The sequence below is a fragment of the Platichthys flesus genome, chromosome 12 (assembly GCF_949316205.1).
Source record: "Platichthys flesus chromosome 12, fPlaFle2.1, whole genome shotgun sequence".
Taxonomy (NCBI): Eukaryota; Metazoa; Chordata; class Actinopteri; order Pleuronectiformes; family Pleuronectidae; genus Platichthys; species Platichthys flesus.
In genome coordinates this window covers 12,830,173-12,854,787 of record NC_084956.1, presented here as the reverse complement: position 1 = coordinate 12,854,787, position 24,615 = coordinate 12,830,173, and the positions used below count along the sequence as shown (strand labels likewise).

At 43.5% G+C, this 24,615-nt stretch overlaps 1 protein-coding gene across 5 annotated transcripts in view; it reads right to left on the bottom strand.

Moving 5' to 3' along the window:
- Window positions 1-24,615, bottom strand: part of adgrb3 (adhesion G protein-coupled receptor B3) — a 121,096-nt gene that overhangs the window by 48,226 nt on the left and 48,255 nt on the right. For 4 of the 5 annotated variants that reach the window (XM_062400620.1, XM_062400622.1, XM_062400621.1 and 1 more), the window contains exons 4-12: window positions 24,375-24,536; window positions 17,409-17,573; window positions 16,474-16,638; window positions 14,580-14,744; window positions 14,087-14,188; window positions 8,354-8,460; window positions 6,753-6,947; window positions 4,737-4,805; window positions 1,426-1,534 (exon numbers count right to left, since the gene is read on the bottom strand). In XM_062400620.1, the coding sequence (XP_062256604.1) occupies window positions 1,426-1,534; window positions 4,737-4,805; window positions 6,753-6,947; window positions 8,354-8,460; window positions 14,087-14,188; window positions 14,580-14,744; window positions 16,474-16,638; window positions 17,409-17,573; window positions 24,375-24,536 (1,239 nt within the window). The remainder of the gene's footprint in view (window positions 1-1,425; window positions 1,535-4,736; window positions 4,806-6,752; window positions 6,948-8,353; window positions 8,461-14,086; window positions 14,189-14,579; window positions 14,745-16,473; window positions 16,639-17,408; window positions 17,574-24,374; window positions 24,537-24,615) is intronic. The other variant, XM_062400624.1, reaches the window with a different exon arrangement.

The window sequence follows — 24,615 nt, the reverse complement described above, 5'->3', positions numbered from 1 at the left end:
CTAAAGTAAAGTATTTTATTTTCATATCTATCGAAGTGAAATGCACTGCTTTTTAAAGAATTTAGTTTGAAAAACTCTACTGTCCTTTAGAGTTGGTTTCAAATAATAAATTGCATATTGTCCGCAAAGCACGGGTCATGTGTTAATGCTTATTCGGGCATAAAAAGAGGAGGCCGTGGCGGAGAGATCAGATGACCACCATTAAGCCAAACTGGAGGGTGTAAATATTCCAGCGTCATTGAAATAAGTCATTAATGGTCGGCGTCCGAGCCTCGTTTCCAAGTGTCCGTTACTTAATTTCCCTCTCACATTGTTTCATAATGGCCTTTTGATGGGTGCATTCATCGCGCCATGTTTGTTGCGCTTTTTCTGGGGGCCGCCTACAATATAAATCGTTATGGAAATCACACACCATAAAGACCCACTGAGTGCAAGTGTGTGCTCAAAGTGGGTCAAATGTTAGCTATTGTAAAGAATGCATGGAGGCCTCGCTCCCCATCAGAGGATTGCCCACCAGCAGCAGCTGTACATGCTCACATTCACTTGCATGAATAAATCAGCACCGCGGTTCTATTATTCCGTTGCAGTGAGTTACCATTTACAGCTTAGTAAGGAATGAAATGCCACCGAGACCTCAGATCAGCCGAGAGGCTGCGCGACACAAGCTAAAAGAACCCATGAGAACATCAGGGAGGAGAAAAAGTGCTCAAAGACTCATATCCACCCACTTTATTTTTAGGGGGGAGATGTTATCTGGACCACGATCAGTGGTGCAGAAAATTTGCTTGCGAGTTTATTACAACTGCAGGAATAACATGAAATTTCACTTCCAATTTAATCTCCTTTAATCAGACACTGCCCATATTTTTTCCCATGACTTTTAATTTCGCAAGAAACTGACAAACATGTTTTTTTAATGATGCTGCACTTCTGTACAGCGTGCTTCAGGGCATGTTCTACTAATCAAGCCTCTCTCACAGGACTGCAGTAAAGTGCAATATCAGAATCCTACTTTACCTTAGAATACGACAAACATTTATTCTAACATATATTTTTATAATTAAAACAGCAGATGAATATAAAACCAAGTTCACACAGTTATTTATTATTCAAATGAATTTGATTTTAGTCTTATTGTCCTAATCTTCTATTAAATTACTTTAAATATGAAAATATCACTAAAACAATATCTTTTATATATTGTCTATTAATTACTTGTTTGTACCTGCTGAGGTTTTTAAGCTTTGGGTCAGTTCCTGTTGTTCTTAAATGTTGTATATAAATAGAAGTGACTTAACAAAACTCCTTAGCTCTAGTTAGGAAAAGGATTGAGTGAAGTACAGGGATTATTTGTCCATGTCAAGGAGAAAAGAAACGGCAAAATTTACAAGGTCAGGGAGTAAAGTGGGGCTGGTTTCTTCTTACCCAAGTTCCCAGTCATCAAATAGGCGTTGTGGAAATCCTTCATGCCCAGTCCAACGATGTGGATGAATTCCTCTATGACCTGCATGAGCTCCACTGCTCCAGGATAGATCTTGACAAGATGAGAGAAACACAAAAAGACACGTTCAATGTCAACAGTGCTGCCATGATTATATCAATGATGAATGGATGGAACATAAAATACAAATAAATTATAGTAAATAAATGAAGTACATTAAAAAGCATGAATTTGTTATTTGATATTCAGTTTGTAACTTGAGTAAAACCCTTTTATATACTATGCATTGTTATTATCATAAAAAATATATACTAGAGACAAACACAGATACAAAGTGTGGAATGTTGTTAAAAGTGTTTCCTAAATTACATGAAGATATAAAAGTGCATTAAAAGAAAGTGGAGTGAATATTTTAAAGCCAAATAAAGCTTAAAGCAGTGGTGAAGAACTGTCGGTGGAAGATACATTTAGAAGTTCAACTGAAAAACTAGAAGAACCATTTGATCCATCCCCTCTCATTTCTTTATTTGATGTTGCACCACTGATAAACCTAAACAATCATAAGCACAACATGATGGCCTTCTGCACAATTGTGCCTCTTTCTTTTTAGATGGAAAGACCATCTCCCCCCAGAAGTGCTTTCATCGGATCAAATAGCTTACGCAATACATCAGGCTAGAGAAGATGAGATACTCTCCTTCTTCAAGGGTCTGTTCTGAAAGTCTTCTAACGTGGCAGCCATTTTTGATGTTGGTGGATCAGATTGAACCAGAGCCCCGTCATTTTATTTTCCTGCCCTGTGGCTGTCGGCAGATTATTATTCCTGTTTTAATATGAAAATCAAAGAAGTTAAAAGAAAACATTGTGTTTTCTGATGGATTGCATTCTTTTCCAACATTTCATAATCCAAATTGTAATGATGAAAAAAACAGTGGATTCTACAGACACAGTCCCTGGTTGGCGTCTCTTCTAAAAGCCTCTCAGAGCGATGGTGTGTGTTCATGTTCTGCTTTGTGGCCCTCAGCAGAGGCGGGAGTTCAGCACCATGGACAGCTCCATGGCTCCACCAGTGACACGGCTGGTCCGCTCAGCTCTTTTTCCTCCAGGTCAATAAACCAGAGGAACGCTTAATCCCATCACTGACCTTCAAACGACTGCACCACTGTCCCGGCTGACAGTCCCGTGGTGATGCGTCCCATCTAATGAGAGGCTCTGATCGAAGCTTCTCTTTCCCCCCTTCTTGACTGAACACTCTGTGAAACTTTACACCTCAGACTCTATCAGATCCGACACTTTCACAGACTATCAGCTGCGGAGAACACAGCAAGAATGTCTGCGAGGGGGAACGTGTCATATTTCCACCAAATATTATTGCAGGACCTCGGCGAACGTGAGAGCACACGCTGATGATGTCGGGCAATTAGAGAGACGAGGCCTTTGAGTGGCATTTAGCAATTAACACCTCACTCAGGCCTGTTATTCAACAAACACCTGGGGGCAGGTATCTCCCTCCTCGCTAACACCTCGCGCTCGGCGTGTTTGCACATGCCCCTCCTCGTGCCGCCGAGCCGGGGCGAGCGGATCGGTGATGCCGGAGTTGAGAGCCTGTGACACAGCAGAGTGAAAGCCAAAGTGGGGGAGAGAAAAAGCCCATCACGTCGCCCCTTTCCGGCATGTCTGACGCACAGTGCAGTCATGCTCGTTCCGCTGGTCTCCATGGCAACCGTGAAGATGTGAAGGCGGCGGAGGGAGATGGCTGCGGCGGAGCTTCTCGAGACGGAGCTCTTCCTTCCCTTGCCATGGTAACAGTGACAGGAGGTGAATATATAGTGATCTCTGCACAGAGCCAATTCTGCAGCCAGGGAAAAGCTCATAGTGAGCGGTTTCATCCGGGTGTATTTTTTCTGAGCGTGCGCGGCACGCAGCGTGTGGGTGCCGTGGAGAGGCACTCGGCTCGGAAACACGCATTAATGCAAGAGGAGCCTGCGAGTGAGAGAAGAAACTTAGAGCCGTGAAGTCCGAGCGTCGTCTGGGGAAACTCGGACGACGCTGCTTCTTCAGTGTCCACTTAGCGGAGTGCCAGGAGTGAAGCAGCACTCCTCACAAAGGCACATTAATAACTGCAGGAATAATTGCCCATGTCAAAATAGCTTCTCTGGGTTTTCAATCACGGAGACAATTTCCGCTGTTTCTCTATTTTCTGTGATCTGTCCGTCTCCCTCACCCACTCCTCCTCCTCCACCGCTCGTTTGTGGGCTCCTCTCACCGTCAACCTGTCTCTTTTGGGGCCTGCCAAGCTAAAGCTGCCCTGAATAAACACCAAATTGCTGCCTGCAGAGACGGAGACAGCCAGGACTGGCACTACTGGCAGACCTCCAACCGCCTGTGTCTCCTTAAACCATATCAGTCAGACGTGAAGGAAATGGTGACAAAAACAGGATCTGACCGATTTTTTAAGACTTGCCCCTCGGTCGTGTGTCAGGGCAGGCGATACCTAATTTAAGTCAATTTAGCAGTGAGGGTGACAACGGAGCAGATGCCCTCTGCTGACTTGCAGTCGTCACAGATGGTATCTCCGTCGGGGTCTGGATGTGCACGGTGTTCGGGATGCAGGTCGTCTCAGACACCAAAGATGAGAGTTGCCACCTCTCGGGGCTGAGAACTGTGTCTGACGGAGGACGGAGCCAGGAGCCTGTCTCCATGGATAAACACCGTGTCGAGAAAATGTACCGTTCTGTGCTCAGATTGTGATCTACAGTACGTTACTGCAGTGCTGCCGTCTGTCGCCTCTGCATTCCTACTGAATATTGACACTGTCTTTCTCCTTACTCCTTTCTCCTTTACATGGTCAGAAAAAGACATACAGGGAATCAGGAATAGTAACTGCTGTGGTACAAGCAATAACACGTCCCAACTGTTTGTCTTTATGTTTAAATTCATCTTAATTAATGGTCTAATCACAGTCGTTGTTGTGATTTGAATGAGCTGGGTGTCAGCCGCAGGAAGTGAGTCCTGCAGTGGTGATGCCTGGACAGCCACAGTGGCACTGCTGCTGCCACCAAGTGGAGGTCTGAGGAACTGGCTCTCCAAATGAGGCCAGATGTCACCCCTGCTATATGACCTTTCACTGTGATATGTGTGGGTATAACATTATATCAGCACCAACCCTGGCTGCCCTTAATCTCTGCTATTCAGACGCAGCGACTATAAACAAGCTTTCAGATGATTTTCGGGGGGAGCGTGGCATTCATGCAGAAACCTAAATTATTTATTGCGTGCGCTGCCAGATGCTTACCTTTTGTGCATCTTCCCATTTCTCCTTATTTTCCTCCTCCAAGAGGTTGCTGATGATTTGAAAGAAGTTCTGTGGAGATGATGAAAGGGGAAAATACATCACACGCCCACACACACAAGTACTACAGGCACTGCGGCGAGATGCTTTTCAAACCATGAGACATAAACACTGTGCACTCGGAGGCGACTATTATCGATGATATACTGACATTTCTGATCGCAGGAAATTAGGGAATTGTGTGCTGGGGGAATAATGGCGTTCCCCCGCAAGGGCTCAATGGCGACAGGAAATTCACAGCTGAGACCGCCATGGGGTAATGATTCGAGAAAAAGATGGAACGTGTGATTCGCCTCTTACAATAATACACCTTGAACCCTTGCAGCGTGCAGAAAACACCAAATGCTAGAGGAGAGGAGCACAAGCTGCAATCAGGGAAAAAGGAAAGGAGGATGAAAAGGAATGTTTGAGCAGATGTGTGGATTGTCTTTTTTTTTTTTCTCCAGCAGCGGGAAGCAGGGGCTGCTCGGGGTGCATGCCTGCAGTAGTAATAGGACCCCCTGTCTGATCTTTAGCCTTGTTATTTCGTCTGGTCTACAATGTGCCTGAGGGAGTGGCTCTCTCTCTTGACACAGGCTATCTTGTTTTCTACTTGAATGCTTATGCTCCCTCTGGTGGTAATGTGCCCACTTTAACACTGCATTAGCGCAGAGACACACGGAGGGGGTGGGCTGGCTGGCTGGCTGACTGCTCTCCTGTCTGCCCACACACACAACCACAGCATAGGGCTCTCATAATAACCAGGGACAGGATACTTTCCTCATCTCGTAGCTTGTCTAAGGTGGGGGAGAATGGCTGAATGAGCCGGGTACTCCATCCGTGGCCGGCACATTTTGGCTTTTATTTCTGCAGGATATTAGCAGCGGACCGTGCACCTTCCACCACCGTAAATGTGCACAACACCAGCAAAAAACTCGGGGAAAGGAACATCCCTGACATTTTGTCGTCCAAATACCACCGAGCTTTGGACGTGTATAATTTAGTGAGGTGACCATTTTGGGTGATTTAATTATCTCTGTCCTGAGCTGAAGAAAAAAGCTGCATTCCAATTAAGTTGTATCACATTCGAAAATAGACTAAAGCTCCCGTAGTCTGTCTATGGGAGAGGGTTCGGCTTTCTTTTCCCCTTTCTGTATATATTCTTACTTTCAGAGTTTATATTCTTTCCTCCCCCTTAAACCTGAAGATCGTTATAGCATCTAACAATGTGAGTTTATGTTCACATTCGATATACTGTAGAAAGCCTATTGGGGGACATTTTACTGGATTTTATAACCAACTGATTTTTCTCACCTTGTTAAAAGCAGAAATCATTTCTACTTCCCCACAGAGAAATGGCTGATGTTTACTCTTAATTTCATCTTTGAGCGAAAGAACAGCACTCAAACCAGCTTGATACAGTTGCGGAGGAAGATGGGAAACACCCATAAGAACTATATTGGGAGAATTAGGGTTTTTCATTAACACGAGTACAATAGTCAATCTGTTGTTACCAGCACAGGGCGAGCAACAATTACTTCCTTCCCATTCAGCTGACTCTGAAAGAACAGCAGGAGCCAAACATGTGGTGAGGGAAAGACACACACACACACACACACACACACACACTCTCTAACAATATGGGCATATAACACTGCACAAAGATGCCTCAGAAGGGTGTCTTTGAAAAACGACACAGCTCTGAGGATCTAAATTATCTTATTGGCGATGGGGGTGGAGCTTTAGCTATAATCTCCATCATCCTATTGACATAAAGAGGATCAAGACAGCAGTCAACCCAGACATGATGAGATGAAACAGTGCAGGACGTTGGGGGGGGGGGGGGGGGGGGATCTACTGATACATTAGAGACACTGGATGTGTTTGTCAGCCTTTTGTGGCGTTTCCGACATGTTGGACAACGCACATGTGCCAAGCCAAAATCCAAATGTTCTATAACAAACCCCGCCCTGCACTTACTTGCACATCGTCGGATGAAGGCTCGTAGCTGGCTCTCTTGAATGTCTCCGTCACATTGCGCAGGATCTCCACAGACGACAGCAGGTCGCCGGCGTAGAAGTTCCTCCTCTGGGTGAGGTCCAGAAGGTTCTTCGTGACCTGGGACATCCCGTCCCCAGCCAGCATCCTCTGTCCCTTTGCAAGGTGCCCCTGAACCTCCAAAAACAGCAAAGGAAAGGACTTGGGGCCTTTGGTGTCCTCAGCAGGTTTTTCTTTTTTTTTTTTTGCAAAATACACACTTAGCTGCACATTCGGAGTTAACGGAGTGAAAAAGATCAGGAAGAAAGAGCCTGCTCTCTGAGGCCCCTCCTGTGACACATGTATATCTGAGCCGGGTCGAAATGTATTCTGCCTCACGGATGTTTTGAAATGAGCCAGTATGAATAAAAGAGTTAACTGGAGCAGAAGACTCCCATTTAGGCAGAAATTGCACAGTGAAATGACATTTCACATCATTGCACAGGGTTTAGGTCCATAAATACACGTCCACAGGTGCAGCGCTGTATGTGATATCTCAGCTCTTCTGAACAATTCTATTTTTTACCGTGATGGAGGTTTTTCAAAAATCACCTCTTCTAATGGACCTGTTATTGTTTTTCCAGGCTAAACACACACACAAGCCTATATACTATATCTTAAAAAGTGCATCAAGATATTCTCAGATTGAAAATGTCTCCAGCGTGCAAATGACTAAAGGGTCCATCTCTCCATCTATATCTACATCTCTCTATCGCTGTATCTAACTCCCCATCCATCTGTCTCTCCATATATCTATTATTAAATCTATGTCCATCTATTTATCTATCTCTCATCTATCTCTCTATGTATCTCTCTAAACTCCATCTATCTGTCCATCCATCCATTTATCTATCTCTCAATCTGTATATCTCTCCATCTATCTAAGTATCCATCTCTCTCCATCTATCTGTTCATGTATCTCCATCTATTTTTATCCATCTCTTTCTATCTATCTCTCCATCTCTCCATCTATCTCTCCATATATCTCTCCATCTTTTTCTATCTCTCGCCATCTCTCTCTCCATCTATCTGTTTCTCTCTCCATGTATCTCCATCTATCTAGATTTATATCTATATATATATACATATATATATATATATATATATATATATATACATATCTCCCTCTCTCAAAATTATTTGAAAAACTAAATTGTAATATATTGAACGATTCTATTTAAAATGCAGTGTGTGTGTGAGGAATAGGTCTCATATGATGATACAAAAAGTACAATATGCTTCTTCCAGTCTTAAATATAATTGATATAATTTGTTTCTTCTATTTGTTTTTATCTGATCAGAGACTGACACTGATGAGACGAGAACCGGCCGGAAACACTAAATCAACCCGTTGAGGACCCGACTATGACCGTTCATTACAAAACAGAAAAATGACCAAAAATCATTGTTGTAATTTGCTCCTCCGTATTGAACGTGGTTAATCTTTAGGTACAGTGTGATGAGAATTGGGGGAGAGCGGGGGGGAGGTAATTTATGATGCATTGGAAACAGAGGCAGTGAGAGGAAGCTGACTTTGCACCTACTGATTGCTGCAAGTATCTGAATTCGTTTGTTATGCATCGAGCATAGCTGGGCTGCTCCCAGAAGGCCATACCGCGGTGATCCAAAGAGCAGCGTCGACTAGTGGTGCCTGTAGAGGAGGAAGAGGAGGAGGAGGAGGAGCAGAGGAGACAGCGACAGATTTGGAGGGGAGATGGCAGGATGAGGGAGGGAGGGATGAGAGTGCAGAGATGTGGGGTGGGATTAAGGAGAGCCAAAAGAAAGGCAGATGGAGGAGGAGGGGTGGAGGGAGTGGAAGGACAAAAAAGATGAGGACAGAAAAATTAATTCTTCTCATGAGAGACTTTTGTCTTTTTCTTTTTTTTTTCTTCATTTCGGTCGCCCATCACTCATCATCAAAATTTGATATTGCCCATTAAACGTTGCGGTGGATGGAGAGGGAGAGGAAGGACTCTGGAAGGAAAGTACTGCAGTGTCATACAGAACTGGTTTTATATCCCATCGGCTCCAGACGCAGGCTTTTAATGCACAGTACGAGCTGCGTGGAAACAAGATCCAGTGGTTTACTCAACCACCGGGCTGTGATAGCTGTCAGGCATTTAAACAGGGATCCCGGAATAGCCGACCCACCCAACATCCCTCCACATCCCCCCCACACACACATCCCACGTATGGGGTCTAACATCACATCTTCCCAGCTGTCGACCTGGCGGAGTGCACTTCACACATCACCCAGCCGCTCCGGCACAGGTGCTTGACATCCCGAGGAAAACTCCCACCGTACAAAACATTTCCCCTGGCGTCCGTGCTTCACATAAACTCATCGCTATGTCTTTTCTTCGCTCGCCCGCTCCCTCCCCGCCTTCCACACACGGCCAGAGAGAGAGAGAAAGAGATCAAAACCACACCTCCTACGCCCACCTCCTCAACTGCTACTACCTGGCGATATGCACTTAAAGCCCAAGTGCACAGAAAACATCGCTATGTGCCGAGAGCGTCCATGCAGGACCGTGAGACGGCCCAGAGGGCAACAGGAGAGGCCCACTGGTTCACACTCTGCCGAGCATCCGTCTACCCCTGAGCCGGCTTCACCTGGGAGGTTTTATTTACCTTCATATTGAAAACTCCTTTTGTTAAGCACTCCAAAAAATATATATATCCTCACATTTCTATTCAATCATCTCCCTGCCCATACAAAATACGGCAGGGTAAAATGTGTATTTTCAAAGGGTGCCTGAAAAAATTGGGATTCACTTCAGTTTTCTGGCTCCATCATTCTTAAAGGTCATTGTAAACTGAGAGAGACGGTGGGGTGCTTCAAATGGGAAGCGGCAAAAAGACAGGGAGCTTCGAGAGGAGGCCTCATTCAAGAACCTCCTTAAACTAATAAGAAACTGCTCGAGTGAAAGACGCAAACCTTGTTTGTGTATCAACTTGAAAGATGAATTGAATTCAACAGTAACCAAAAGACTTTGAAATATAAAAGGGACAGATCGAGATTTGGCTGTCAAATGACCTGTGGTCGGCCGTCATCTCAGTATTACACTGGATGATGCAATTTTAATGTGAATTCGGCAGAACAGGAAGGTTAGAAAATTGCTCAAGGCCAGATTCATTTTAATTTGAAACGCATTGGAACAAGGCTCCTTTTTGTTTTGTCTGCACGACGGATTCGCAGAGAAAATTCTGTATTTTAGGGAAACAAATGTGGTGGAGGTTTATTAGCTGTGTAAAACAAATCCTAATACCACACTTGTTGCCATTTCATAACAAAAAAACGTCCTCTCGTGCTCGCAGGGTTTGAATTACTGAGGAGGGAATGAGCAACTTTAAATTCAGCTTTATCTTCTTCCCTGTTGTCATCAGTTTTGTGAATTCAATAGATGCACATTTTTATAAATGAACATTGTGTTTAATTAAGTTTTATATTCCTGAATCGAATACTTTTTAAGTTATTTAGAATCTGCTTTGACCCGCGACAGTCGTGGGCTCAAACCGGTTCAGGGCTGCAGACACAAATCTTTTCACCGGGATTTTGCACCAGTCTGTCGTCTGTCCATCGGTGAGTAGGTTGACAGTGAAATATAGGTCAGTGGAGGTGTGCTCGATCAAAACCAAGGCTCCACAGAGGCATTGACCTGTCGCTGTCCGGTTTTTACTGCATCCTTAACTCGACTGCCATTAGAGGAGAACTTCTGCCCAAACAATCCTACCGGAGATAAAAGAGGCTAAAAACCGAGTTTACAACATGAAGAGTTAAGAGAAGAGGAGTCTATAAAAACACAGGCTGAGGAGGAGTTCTGTGGACTTAGTGAAGTGAACATAACCAGTGGTGGAGAAACAACACAAATCCTTAAAAAAAAAAATCTTACAGACTATGAGATCCTAGAAAATATATGGCACATGTTTTAATGCTGCATGTGCCAGTAAATACTGAACATGCGTATAGGATGGTGTTATTTGTTAGAGGGCACAGGATCATTTCCCTCTGCATAAACCTGTGCTACCTTGGTTTAATAGCTTGTGGTTCTGTTGTTTTAAATGCTCCTTCTTTCAGCCGAGTGACTCAAACTTCAGTTGATGATTCAGATTTCTCATTAGCGATGGAGCATCAGCTTATACAGGCAAAATCTCTTCTGCAAGGTTGCTAGTAAAAAACATCTAAAGGCGCCCACTGTCCAGAGATGAAGCCAAAATATATGGAAACACACCGTCTTCCACATTTGGAATCTGCACAGTAGTAGTAGTAGTATAGTGGCAGCGAGGTCCACGCTCGACCAATCACGAGTGAGTCTCAGTCGTTAATCAGGACATTTCAGTTTGTTTTAAGAGTTTGTTTGCCTCTATTAACTAATTAGAACCAACTACTTTAATTAAAAACACATTAAAACTATCTGAAATGACAGAAACCATTTTGGAGAAAAATCTATTCAACTCATACTGTAACCAGCCACCAGATGGCGTTTGAGAGACTTTGGCTTCACTTTTGGGGAGCTGTCATGGCGTCCATCTTGATATATAGTCTTCATGTATTTGTCCTAATACAAGGTACACTGTTACACTAAAGAATACTGAACATATTGGTTATTTTGTCTTATTTAAAAGAACAAAATATAACTGTGAAGATGAGTTGAAACCAATTTGTGAAATACTATTCTATCATTATTATACAAACACAGTATAGCTAAAGAAATGCAGTTATATATTGTATAAGATTGCGTGGTTGCTCGTGTCGTGTTTTGCTTCTGCCCTCCACAGCACTTAGAGGTCACCTAAGGAGCAGCTGTAAGTGTCCTCTACGTGTTTACAGATGTCTGATCGTTGTCTGAGTGATCCAAAGCGAACAAATTCATCTGCTGTGTGCGAGCGTCCTCTCCACTTTTCCCACTTTCTCGCCTCCAGTGGCAGTTGTCATCCGCGATGACCGCGGCGGCGCTGACGACCCTGTTCCTATGATGACCTTGATGACGCCAGCTGACTTCAGCTGAGTAGGGACTGATGGCCCTTACACATTCAGACGCCTCACCCGCTCAGTCTCACTGCATTCGTGTCGCACACTTTGTCGTGTCGCTCTCGCTGATCAATATTTCATCTTTTGTTTATACTCGCTCGGCGCAGCCATTACGTTTGTGACTCGTCCTCGAACAGGGGAAGAGGTCTAGACGTGAGGGGTTTGGCCCCTTTTCTCATCTCTTCCCATCGAAGGCTTTGCTGGATTGACCTTAATCTAATTACAGGCCAAAGGTCGGAAGGTGTTGATTTCATTTATAGTTTCATAATGTAGGCTCTGTGAAACCTGCTGACACCGGACCTGTGATTAATGGCTTTAGATATAAACTTGACCCGACCTGAACTGTTGTTCATCATGCTCGGTTTTTCTTGTGGTCAGTAGCGGCTGTGACCGAGTGGACGTGCTGCAGTTGAAACACTAAAATATGTCTGTTGTTCTGCCCTTTTATCAAGATACAGTTCAGGCTTTAAAGGTCCTGCTTCTCAATTAACTGATACAGCAGCCTTGTGTTATTGCTTTAGGCAAATTGTTGTGCATCCTGTGCATACAGATCACAATCTTCAAGTCCACCAGCACTGACGCACACAAAGAAGTCGGCACTAATTTATCATGAAATGTCACAATGTGTTGACCTGCAGTACAGTGTGTAACATTTAACAGCATCAACAAGGCAGCAGGTTCCAAAGTAAGCTCCATATAAGAGGAGTTTGTGGAACAAATTAGTCGTTTATGTGTGAGGTTCACAAGACTACTTTTAATTTCCTTTTTTTTATTATAATTAAAATAATTAATGAACGTGATACTGCTCTGTAAAGAAAAGTAATTAGTCTGGCTGCAATAAGGAGCCAAGTGTCTCACTCTGACTAAGTGACCTGAATCAACTCTCAGCGTAAATTAAATTCTTAATCAGTGAAGGTGTTGAATTTCCGTCACAAGAAGAAGACATCGACGCAGAAGAACCCAAAAGTCTGATAGTGCGTTGAAATAGCTTTGTAGTGCCGAGCAGTTATTAACCATAAAACTAATGTCAAGCCGGAGAGCTAATGTCACACCAGTAAATCTTACTCTGCATAACTTTGCCTCAGGTGAGCCATCTGTGAAAGCCACTGTGTTTTCCTGCCACACCTAATTTACCAGTTAGCCTTTTTTTTTCACGGTTGTGGAAGACGTGTCAATTCAGGGAGTCCAGCGTGTGTGTGGAGTTTTATAACATGTGACTTTAACAGCCGACACCGCCCCCATCGGCCTGTTGTCTTCCTTCTGCCCTTCACCACACACAGAGATAACCTGGATCACAGCAGCGCTAGCATCGGTTGCATTTCTCATTTTATCCTCTCGCCTCTTTACCCCCATACCCCCCTCCTCTCCCGTCTTTCTTTCCGGGAGCCGAGTGTTAGTCTCGACCTGTTAGAGAACGCGCATCCTCTCCCTCTGATGCTCGTCTCTCCGTGCACACATTAAAGCTTCTGCCTAATGTCGGAAAACAGACCTCAACAGTGCTCACTTCCCATCCAGTACCATGAAATACGAGTGCAGCAGCATCGCTGTGTGTGGAAATGAAGGGGAGGAAAAGAACATTCACTTTCTCCTTTAAACTGGAAACAGGGCGGTTGGTGCCATGCAAAGAATTCAAGGCAAACTAAAGTCTTGTTAACTTTCCTTTGTGGCCTTATTCTTCATCATAGTAGAGGAACATTAATGACACTAGTGTGATTCAAAGCCATACTTTGAAAAACAATGCAAACGTGGCTCCATCAATAGTCTTGAATATACATGAAATATTATTCCATTATTTAGCCCCTTTTATTAGAGGACTTCTGTTTTTAAATTTCATCGACCACATTCATTTAGCTGGTCCACTCTGGATGCATGAGTGTGCATCGTGGAACATCTTGCTTTTCATTTAATTCGATGAAACAAAAGGTCAGCGGAAATGTTCTTCCGGATATCCAAAGACAATCTCTGTTGAATGTGTAGCAAACAGAAATATTTACAACACTTCCTGTACCTGTTTGAAAGTAAATACCATCGTGTCATGGCATTTACTTGATTAGATGGGCCTACTTGTACTTGGAAATGCATAATATCAACAGAAACAGACGCTCGCCAGACGCAAACAACCTCGCACTGCCTGTGAGCACAACAATAAAGAGCGACCATCCAGTGTCTGTGGACCTCTGGGTGAACACTGTACCCTACAAATCAAGACCACGATAAGGGAAGACGTATTGAAGGTGTTGCTCACCTGTGGCATTGGGGGGGCATCTGTTGAAGGCCAGTTCTCCAGAAGGCGTCCGTCTCCACACCATGGACACCGCATAGTCCTCGGGACAAATCTCATACGGTGCTGAAGAGCAAAGTGATACTGAGTTAATGCAAAGAGCCAACAGCTGTGCAGTGCTGGGGAATATCACTGTGGGAGCTATATTATAATAATAATAGTTTTATAACGATACAGATGATGACAATGTGTTTAATGCAAATTTATTTTGAAAATTGCAGCGTGAGCTGTAATGACACTTGCATTACTCAGTGTGTCCATGACCATCATAATACATCCAAATTTATTCACCCCCCTCCTCTGTAGCCACTTATCTGCATCTCCTCTTCACATTCTGTTTGAAATCATCTCGTGTAATGAGACATGTCATTCAACTGCACACTGATAATTATCTTCCCGCTTTCAATTGGCCTCCCCGAGGCCGCTCTGTGTAAAGTCTCATTATCCTCCGGCTCACCTGGGCAGCGCTGCTCGCTGCACTTTCGGACTTCCTCTCCCTTGCCGTCGCACTGCTGCCCGGTCACCGCCGCCCCCTGACACAGCCGGACTCGCCTCTGCCAGCCGCCGTCGCACGACTTCGAGCAGCCGCTCCACGGACCCCAAGGATTCCACTGGCCGTTGGCTAGAACAGAAGCACGCAGGGTCAGAGACAGATACTCTGAGATGCATCAAATTATCAAACCAACACCTACTGCCGTCCACGATTTGTATTAGTGTGTGGGATCTAAAATAAGTTTCTGATTGCACTTGATTCTAAATGATTGAGTAAATGCAGTTTGTCGTTAATATTACAAAAATGAACACGATTACTCTGAATAATCAGGAGACTGTGTGTTTTACGACTCCAGAAGCTGCTCTGCCAGTGGTGATTATTTGCTTCACTTTGCCAATATTAAAACTCATTTTTGCTGAAGTTTCCAAAACGGGCAGCATGTTTTATGTCCTTGTAATGAACACTGTTAAATTGTGCATTAGACACAAAAAAAAAAAAAAACAGATGCGCCCCTTCAGCGGTGTAGTAAATCACATACCCGTGTCTGAACGGAGAGGTACAACACTCTGTGAGCAGCGAACACACTCTACTCTGGTCTGCACCTCCACTTGCCCTCTTCTTCACACGTGTCAGGCTGTTTCATGTCCTACAACTAACCTCTGTCACGTCCGCTTCCACCAGACGTAACAAAAAAAACACAGGAACCACTGTGGGGTTCTTTGGGGCCAAAACTATCCACCGGACCCAGTAGATACTGAAGCCTCTGGCCCATCATCAGAGCAGCAGATTCCTTACTGAGGAAGTTCTAACACATAGCATTGATTTAAAGTCCCTCACAGGCCTTTATTGTATAATTATGAGGCAATCTTTTGAAGTCATTGTGTTTTTTATTTCACTTTTCAAAGGGTTCTAAACTTACAACTCAATGATGTCTGTTGTGTCTCTATTCATGAGAAAAATATTGGGATTTACCTTGAAATCTTTTTCATATTTTTGTTCCGTAAACTGGGGCGACCCCTCGTATTCTCTTTTAGATAAGAGCTGTGTGCAGTCTCTCTAATATCTGATCTCTCACCTCGGAGACAAATGAGACTGTCTGGGCCTCATTTAATGAATAAATTGCATAATGCATCCTCTCACAATGAGGCAACCGGCAGCCTCTCCTGCTTTATTATCATACGCACAGACTAAAAAGACGTATTCACCGGCTTTTGCCGCTGCTTTAGCCGTCTGAGAGAGCATTAGGCTAGATAGCTGGTTACGCAACCCCCCCCCCCCCCCCTGTCTTTCAGCAATTTGAGAGGAATCTCTTTGCCACACACATACAAGTGAAATACTCCCCCCAAAAAAGGGAAAGAAAACCAGTGCAGTTTTTTACTCTGCTCGAGTGAAAATTGCATCAGGAGATTATGAGAGTGTTCAGGCCCTTCATATGATCAGACAATTCAAAGCCTGGTGGAGACCACTAAGCTGACATCTTTGAGCCTCTAATACATCTATGATGTTGACAGGCAGTTGGGACAGCTAACCCGTGCATTATGGGAAAGGCATACAGTACATCTAACTGGATTTCACAAATCCAATTGATAGAGCATGGTCTTAAACATTATTGTGGATTCTTACAACACAGATTTGACTCTTGCTACGAGGCTCCTCAGTGTGCAACACAAAGTAAATCAGGGTCTGTATTTCATCTTAAATCAATCTAAATGTCCCATGATTACAGTGATTGTGTTTAAAATAGTGATTGTGTGGGTCGAGGTATGTTTGTCGTTCCTTTCCCCTATTACAAATCATGAGTTTTTTTTAATTTAGACATCAAAGCGGATATATAGAATTAACAGGCTCAGGATTTTACCTGTGCAGTCAGGATTATGGCACTCTCTGCTTTCTGCCCAGTGACCGCGACACTCAGATCCCCCATGGGCGGCTGCTGAACACTGCCTGGTCCTCTGCTGAGTGCCATTGGCACAGGTCACCGAGCAATCGCTCCAAGAGCTCCACTCCTGCCACTGTCCATCCACTGAGGCACCAGCCACAACCCAACAAGCACGTCCCAAGCGGAGGGAGAGAGAGGGCAGACAGAAATGGGAGGAGATATTCAGATCACTATTCCCTCGCACACGCGAGAGCCAATAAGACATTAATTGAGAGCAGAACAAATGTATTCAATGAATCACATCTTACAAATCTTGGAGAATTGTATTCTTTCATAGGTTAGAAAATAAAATAGTAAAATGCGATAGGAGAATAAAACATGAAATCTGTTTTTATAGAATGTTTTTATATTAGATTATTATCATGGCTGTTGCACAAAATGCACACACACTATTTGTTTGCCGCCTTCCATCATCCATGTGGGGGTGGAGGGAAAGCATCTGCGACTGAGTGGTTTTCACTGAGTCTGTTACCAGAGCAAAGCTAACATTTACTGTGTGGAAGAACTCATCATCACTAATCTGCTTAGCACTCACAGGCAATTGCGGGTAAGTGATGTTGATGTCGGTATCACAGTATTGACAGGGTTTCCTAAACCGCATTATTCTGTAAGCACTATTACTTTAAATGCACCACAAAATGCAGTCATCCATTTTTGTTTCACTCACCTTTGCAGTATTGTATTGATTAATGACTAAATTGCTGTGTGTGAGGAAAACTGCTACCGTCCTCAAGAAAGGAACTTCTGAAAAGTGTTGATCATCATCTCTGCGATTACATCTTTTATATTTCACCTTTGGTAATAACGGTTGATATTGTTATTTTAAATGCATTTGAAGAGCGGTGAGATAATACCTGGGCATAGGGCTATGTTGCAAAGCTTAGTCTGGGTCTCAGGTCCATCACAGGCCCTGCCTCCGTGCTGGGGAGGGGCGCACACCCTAGTCCTAGTGCGATGCCCTCGGCCACACGTGAAAGAGCACAGGCTCCACGGGGACCACTCATCCCATACACCGTGTACTGCGGGCACAGAAAAGGCGTCAGGCCTAATCAATGTCCCTCTCCCTGCTGTAGCATAAACAAACCCATAACAAACTGCAGCCAGCTATAAATGAAATGAAATCAATCAAAAATAATTAGCAACAAAACTAATGCAAAGGGAAACACTGAGCGAGCAGACTGCGTGTGGCTGAGCCACAAGCTTCAGTCACCTCGGTGCATGCAGTGTTCTTTATCTTGTGCACAATGATGATGAATCCACATCCACTAACAATGTGATGAGAAATATCTTCAACTTGGAAGTTTTACCATACGGAAAAAAACAATAAGAAGCCAGTCTTTCTAACTGGCTGAGGAGCAGCAGGTCTATTCTTCTTCTGGGGAATCTAGTGGCACTGAACCCTCAGGTTAACATAAGCTGACAATTGTGTTGCAGAACTGTCATCTCCTCAACCTACTAAATGGTGGTTGTACACCAAACGGACAGGACTTCACCTGGTCTCAGACCTCAGAATAACAGGTCACATTTCATGTTTTGTCAAATAATTTGTAACGACGTGGCCACTCTGACTGAAAATCAGCCCCGACTGTCCAAATCCAAAGGAAACTGGATCATTAATAAGACACTGGTGTGTTTCGTGGATTTGCCTGCGGGCAATTATGCAAAGAATGTTCCAAAGAGCGATGATTTTCTCTTCCTCTAAATCCCATGTGGCACATTATTAACATGGACACCTGGGACATGGGACTGCTGCAATTGTTCAATCCAAAAATATTAAAATGTAAATGGGAAAGGTAGCTTTAAAACAGTAACAGCGGAATGTGCGTGATTTATTTTGCATGTTGGTTTGTGTGTAATTTCAAGAGGATTCTGTCTGAGGGATTCTGAGTCTTAGAACTGCGGAGGATTTTAGCTGTGGGCTCAAAGTTTTACTTCAGAGAGGGAAATATGGAAAACAGAGAGACAGAAGTAAGGACACGTTCTGTCCTTGTGTCTCCACAGAGGCAAACGACAATAATGAAATGAAATGATGAAGACACTGTTGATTTAAATGTAAAAGTTGAAGCACTCATATTAGCATCTAAAGTGCATTTACTGAGACAATTAAAGTCTCCAAAATAAACTTTAAGTGGATGGTAATTGGATCAAACCCAAATCACACTGGAGCGATTCTTAAGCACCAGACGTACGCATCGTTTCCAAATGCACAAAACACATTTTAGCTGTGATGTCCTTGTTTTCCATGCAGCTTCAATAACACCCAGGGAGCTGCAATGGGAACGTCAGGCTGATGTGGGAGCAGCCGTGGATATACATTTACATAAGAACAGATTCAATTATACCAGACTATGTGCACTAACAAACAACAAAATGTGGCACACAACAAAAGGCACTTGAGGACTGACGCATGGAATAAAAATGCATGGAAATCGGCGGCAGACACCACCGATCGTTTGGCATTGAATCATCTCGGATAAGAAATGGGATTTAAGACGCTGGAAATCTGTCCGACTGCTTTGTTCACAGGCAAACCGACGGTTCCTGTTCCGAGAGGTCACGGACCTGTGCAGAGGCTTAAAGATGCCGCGGAACAATAGTCAGATCTCAGGATCAAGTGGGGAGCCGTCGGATCATGGAATCAGGCCGACGGGGCCGCCATGACGGGAGCTACCGTCTGTCCCAGCCCGTGCCTCCAGGCGCAGCTTTGATGCTCTTAGCTAAGTGGCCCGTGGTGGCCGGAGCATTTACTTTGAAAATGTGGAGTTCAAAGCAGCCAGTCACCACTGCTAGCAGTGATGGAATGGGATTCCGCCTCTTTGTGTGGTCTGCCTCTGAGCCGCGGCCATGATTTACTGGGACAGCCGTGAGCAGTCGCACAGTGCCGCTAGAGGTGAAACTCTTGGACCGCCACAAGATGGTGGCCGAAGCGTGTGCGTTTGCCAAGATCGTTGTTATTAATTTGGGGTAAACTGGGATTTGGTCGGCCCTCTCATAGCATTCCAGTGAGGGTTGAACTTGTTAGCCTGCCTCTTGTGCTCAACTGTATTCATCATGGAGTATTTATTATTTAGCTGCCGACTCATTATTTTTGCCACAGGGCTGTTTGAGGCTCAGTCTCGAATCCACACTGCTAAGCACAAAGCTGCACTTTACATCTGTCGTTTGCGATATTGCACCTGGCTCGTACATTTGTTTTTTTTGCCGTACAGCAGGTCATCCTTATTCATATGGTGCTTAGTTAGTTTCAGAGTCCTTCAGGTTCACAGAGTTTTCTGAATAAAGAGTTATTAGTCAGAGTCTGGGTCATAATCAAGTTAAAAATGCCAAATAATACGCCCTTATTATAAGTGCTGGCCTGCATAATAAACCCTACTCACGAATTTACTGAATTTCTTTTGCCCTTGAAATTACGTGGACAAAAGCCAGTGTTCATTAAATTGAATTGCCTGTAAAGTTTTTATGTATTAGTCATAATTTCATGTTTTGCAGAAGCCGACACAGGAAATATCTTGTACTTAGTATGATTATGTCTATTATAATTGTTTTTTTATTTCTTGTCGCTTCTACTTTGTGTAAATGTTTTTCACTTTCTTCATAATTATCCATGTCATCATGTATTATTGTCTTTATAATAAAAAAAAAGCTTTCACTTAAGTTTTTCTCTTGAGAAACAAACAAGACATAGTTAGTGAAGCTCCTTTATAAACTTCTATTAATGTAAGAGAAATCAATAGTTGTAGACTTTATCAAAAATCCATATTTTTGCCTATAATTTAGAATATAAATTGTTGTTCCATCTTTAGGCTTGTATAAGTTTGATGTCTATGCAACGCTTACAGGTTAAATCAAATGTTACTCTACATATTTATCAAATCCCACAAGAGCATATCAGCCACCAAATGTATCCCACAACAATCTGTGGGAGCAGAAACCTGCCAACCACCCAAATCCCAGTATAATTATCCATTGGAGCGTTACCTGTGAAGCTGGGTGAGATGTTCCTACGGCTTTCCTTTGCTATTCTAATCCTCCAGGAAGTCCAGAGTTTTCAAACTGACTGATGCAATTCAGTTACTAGTTGGAAATATAAATAACTTCCTCTGGGGTTGTGTTTCCTGTGTTGTTGTCCTGTTATTATAACTGTCTGGCTTGTTTTGGGGGATTTTTTATAATGAATCATATTTGTGTTGGGTGGATGCTGTGCTCCTGTGAAATAGCGTCACGGGGGAACTCATTTTGGTGGAACTATTTCATGGTGGGTGGCGTGTTACACATTGATGGTGAGATTTGAATCTTCGTCAAAACCAGCTCCAGTGTGTCTGGTGCCAGTTCAGACGGTGGCTCTTGCAGTGTGTCTGCAGCTAAATTCTAAGTGAATTTAAGGCTTTTTAAGATATGGATGACCAAGCTTGTGATGGAAAATACACATCCAAACTGAAAATATACTTCAAAGTACTCGGACTCCACCGCCTTGATCCCCATTGTCCCAAATGAATGACAGCCACATGTCAGTTTCCATCAGACGCGTCTTATTGTTCGACTTGCATTTGCTTATGTTCATAAAATCTGTAGCAGGCTGACATTATTTTGACATAAACCTATCCAGAGTCTAATGACTCAGCGCATTTACCGGAGCTAATAATTCCTCCTCAGTTTGGCAGAGTAGGAAAGTTTTTGCAGTGACCTTTGGTGCTGACGTTCCCATCAAGACCCAAGCTGAATTTAGGACGATGTAATAACTTGTAGTGCTTTTTTATATGTCAAATTGATACACAGAGTCTGTGTCAAAATCAAGTTTAAAATGCCAAATATTTCGCCCTGACTTATTATAAGAGCTGGGCTGCAAAATAAACCAGACTCACAATTTGACTGATTTTCTGATTGCAGATGAAAAAGGAGTGGCAGGGGAGGAAAATATATATCCACAGTCTACATCCAGGGAGACAGACTAACTTTTTTAAAGCAACACTATGTAACCATTGCCCGAGCAGCAGCAACCTCTCTTGCCACAAGTGGTTTTTAATTCTGGGAGGGTTCAGAGTCGGGCTTAAGCTTCTTTCACCTCAGACTTTATAAATAGATTCACAATGTGCCTCCACCTCCTCCCACTATCCAGACATGGAGCTAAACTCTCTGTGATTTCGAACACCGGCATCTTATGCATTTGGAGGTGGAGTCTGCAGTAGGGATTGGGGATGGAGATGTTTCACCTTTTTTTTTATTGCATAAATTAACTAATAAAAACTAACCTTACTGTTATAAGTGCACTTAGGGTGTTTATTTTTTAATTTGGTCCATGTCCCCTTCACTAACTACACAAAAGACTACTGATTTCTGACCTATTCTGCAGTCAGCCACAAGGTGAGCTATCATGTCATCCATCTTTGTGTACTGTCTTTGGTTTTGTCTGTTCACCGAAGCTGTGACTCTGTCGTCTCCCTGAGCTGAAACATGTGTGTGTGCATGTAACGTGTATGTTCAGACCAAAGGACTGCTGCCATACTCAGTTTTAAAACGGTGATATTTGAAGTTTCCTCACTGATTTGTTTGTGAGTTTCTCGGTCTTTTCAGATTATCCGCAGTTAGGCGTTACTGTTGCTGGGCCTAACTATCATTCAGCTCTTCTAGCAGGAGATCAGGAGCAGAGAGTGAAATGAAGGCGCACCATTCTCCCCATTAAAAGTCTGTGTCCCTCTCAAAATCCTTGTGAAGCTGTTGCGTAGTGAAATAGTTGCATAATGTTGCTTTAGCACAAATGAAAGTAAACCAGACTGTCCAAGTTCACAGTGTTACACCTATGACAGGATGAAGCAAAAAATAGGTTTTATTGCTGATTCTACTTTGTGTTTGTTAAAGCGTGCCGATCAAAACAATCAACAATAATATATTTCGCTCACTCTAATAGAATACTATTGAAATCCTCTCACTTTATTGTCTGCGAGAATTTAATTATATCACACTTGCTCTGTATTGGACGAAGCACTGGATATGAACTGCAGAAATGTCAAATATTAACAGGATTGCTATAGACTGGACTGCTTTCCTTCTGAGGCGAGATAACTGCACTAGAGTTCAGAGGGAAAACAAGATACAGCCATGGGTGTTGGGCTGTAATGGGGGAGGCTTTTACAGAACAGAAATGTTGCTGTACTTTGACAGATGCATTGTGCGTTGCGGCGAAAAGCATCACAACCTGTATGAAGGCTCCCAGATTTGCCAGGGCGCTTGATCTGCAGCCCGCAGCGCCGGAGCCATTACTCACAGATGATGCTGATGTTGTTCCGTGATGGGGACTGTAAGGGAAGGTTCCTTTAAGGCTGCAGCGGAGACACCCTCACATCTCGGCACGCTGCAGACATCTTGAAGAAAGCCGATTGATCCGTCTGCCTTTCAGAATATTAGATATGGACTCTGCGTTTCATGTGGCTTGGTGCCAGGTGGGATTTTTTTTTTTTTTTGGTGTGTAGCAGTTTGCAATTGTAACTTTGTATGGTTGGTGCAATATCAGCTCTTTGAGCCCGGTGCGAGGGTTTTAATATAAGTAAGTGAGGAGAAACACCCTGGTATTTCAGATATTACAGGCAATGTAATTTATTGTCACTGCAGGACCACAGCACATTGGATAGGGTCTAGCTTAAAACCCATGAAACAATACAATAAATTAAGAAAAAAATACTTTTATCTTTATGCCCCCTTCTCCTATTTCCTCTAAAAGAAGAGAAAAGTCCTATCACAGTCTCATTCTTGTCAAAATTGCCTTGGAGGTTTCCCAGAGTTTTATTGCCCGGTTCTTTGGTGATAACGACTCCTGCTTTATTATGTGTAAGAAAGTTCCAGATCCACAATTAGCCACGAGTAAATGCCTAATGTTTGCAGGTCTTGAGATAAATCAAAGGCACTAATGAATTCACATGGGCAGCTCTGCAAGTTCAAACTGCCAGAGTTATAATAATTCTTTATTCTTTATACCTGGAATAGGGCTCTTTTTTTTCTGGACATAGGAGCTTTAATACTGTCTGAGCGGAATATTAATGGCCACAGAGAGAAGACTGGTGGTATTTAGGCAACTTTTCCTTTCTATGACTCACTCTTTTTTTCACTTTTTAGTGTCCACGCAGAGTAGAGAGAAAAACCCTTTTGAAAACTGCCAACTTCCCGTTTACATGTGCCGCAACTAGCCAATGAAGCGCAGGACATCCGAGATCAGAATGTCAGAAGATGGAGCTCGCAGCACTTTCGATCAGCCGTAGTCTGAGCAACCCCTCGAAAAAAAGCATAATGGCGACTCTGCTCGGGAAGAACAACACGGCTATCCTACCAGATGTGCACAGACAAACGTTGGCGCTCGGCAGTCACCCGTCAGAAAAAGCATGTGATGCCGATACCAGTGACTCATCTGCCATGCCCTTATGGGCTGAGCAGGAAGATGCCTCGCGCGAGTGTGAAGCGACGCTGTCAAGCTATTTTAAAGAGCACGGCTGACCTTCAAGACATGAAGCCGATGACATATCGGGATCTGCGGCTCCCTGAGCACAGCCACACGTCATTAGACCATTTCAATGCTGATGAATTGCCCAACAGTTACATGGAATGGAAAAACACAAACGTGATAATGACAACAAAAAAAATAAAGACATTCACAAAAAAACATTTCGAAGGAAATCATCAGATTAAGTATAACAACTACAATAAAGATAATAATAACACATTCCTGAACAGACACATAGAAAGTTTTGTTAACACACAGCAACACATTTCCTCCTGATATAATCAACAAACGAGCAAAACATTGATATTCAAGAATCTGTGGCTAACACTACCTGGACAAGGGGCAGTGTTATTGCAAACCCTTGATTCTCTTAAAGGGCCGATGCAGTGAGTTCCGTATGGTGAGACACATGTTCTTGTTCGCACCTGCGACCCTTGACCGCATGTTACAGAGCATGAGCTCCACTGGGACCACTCCTCTGCACCTGTTTCACCTGTGTGGGAGAAGGGTGACACTAGTTAAATGCAGCAATATGGTCCTGGGGGGGGCAGGGCTAACGGGGCGGGGGTGGG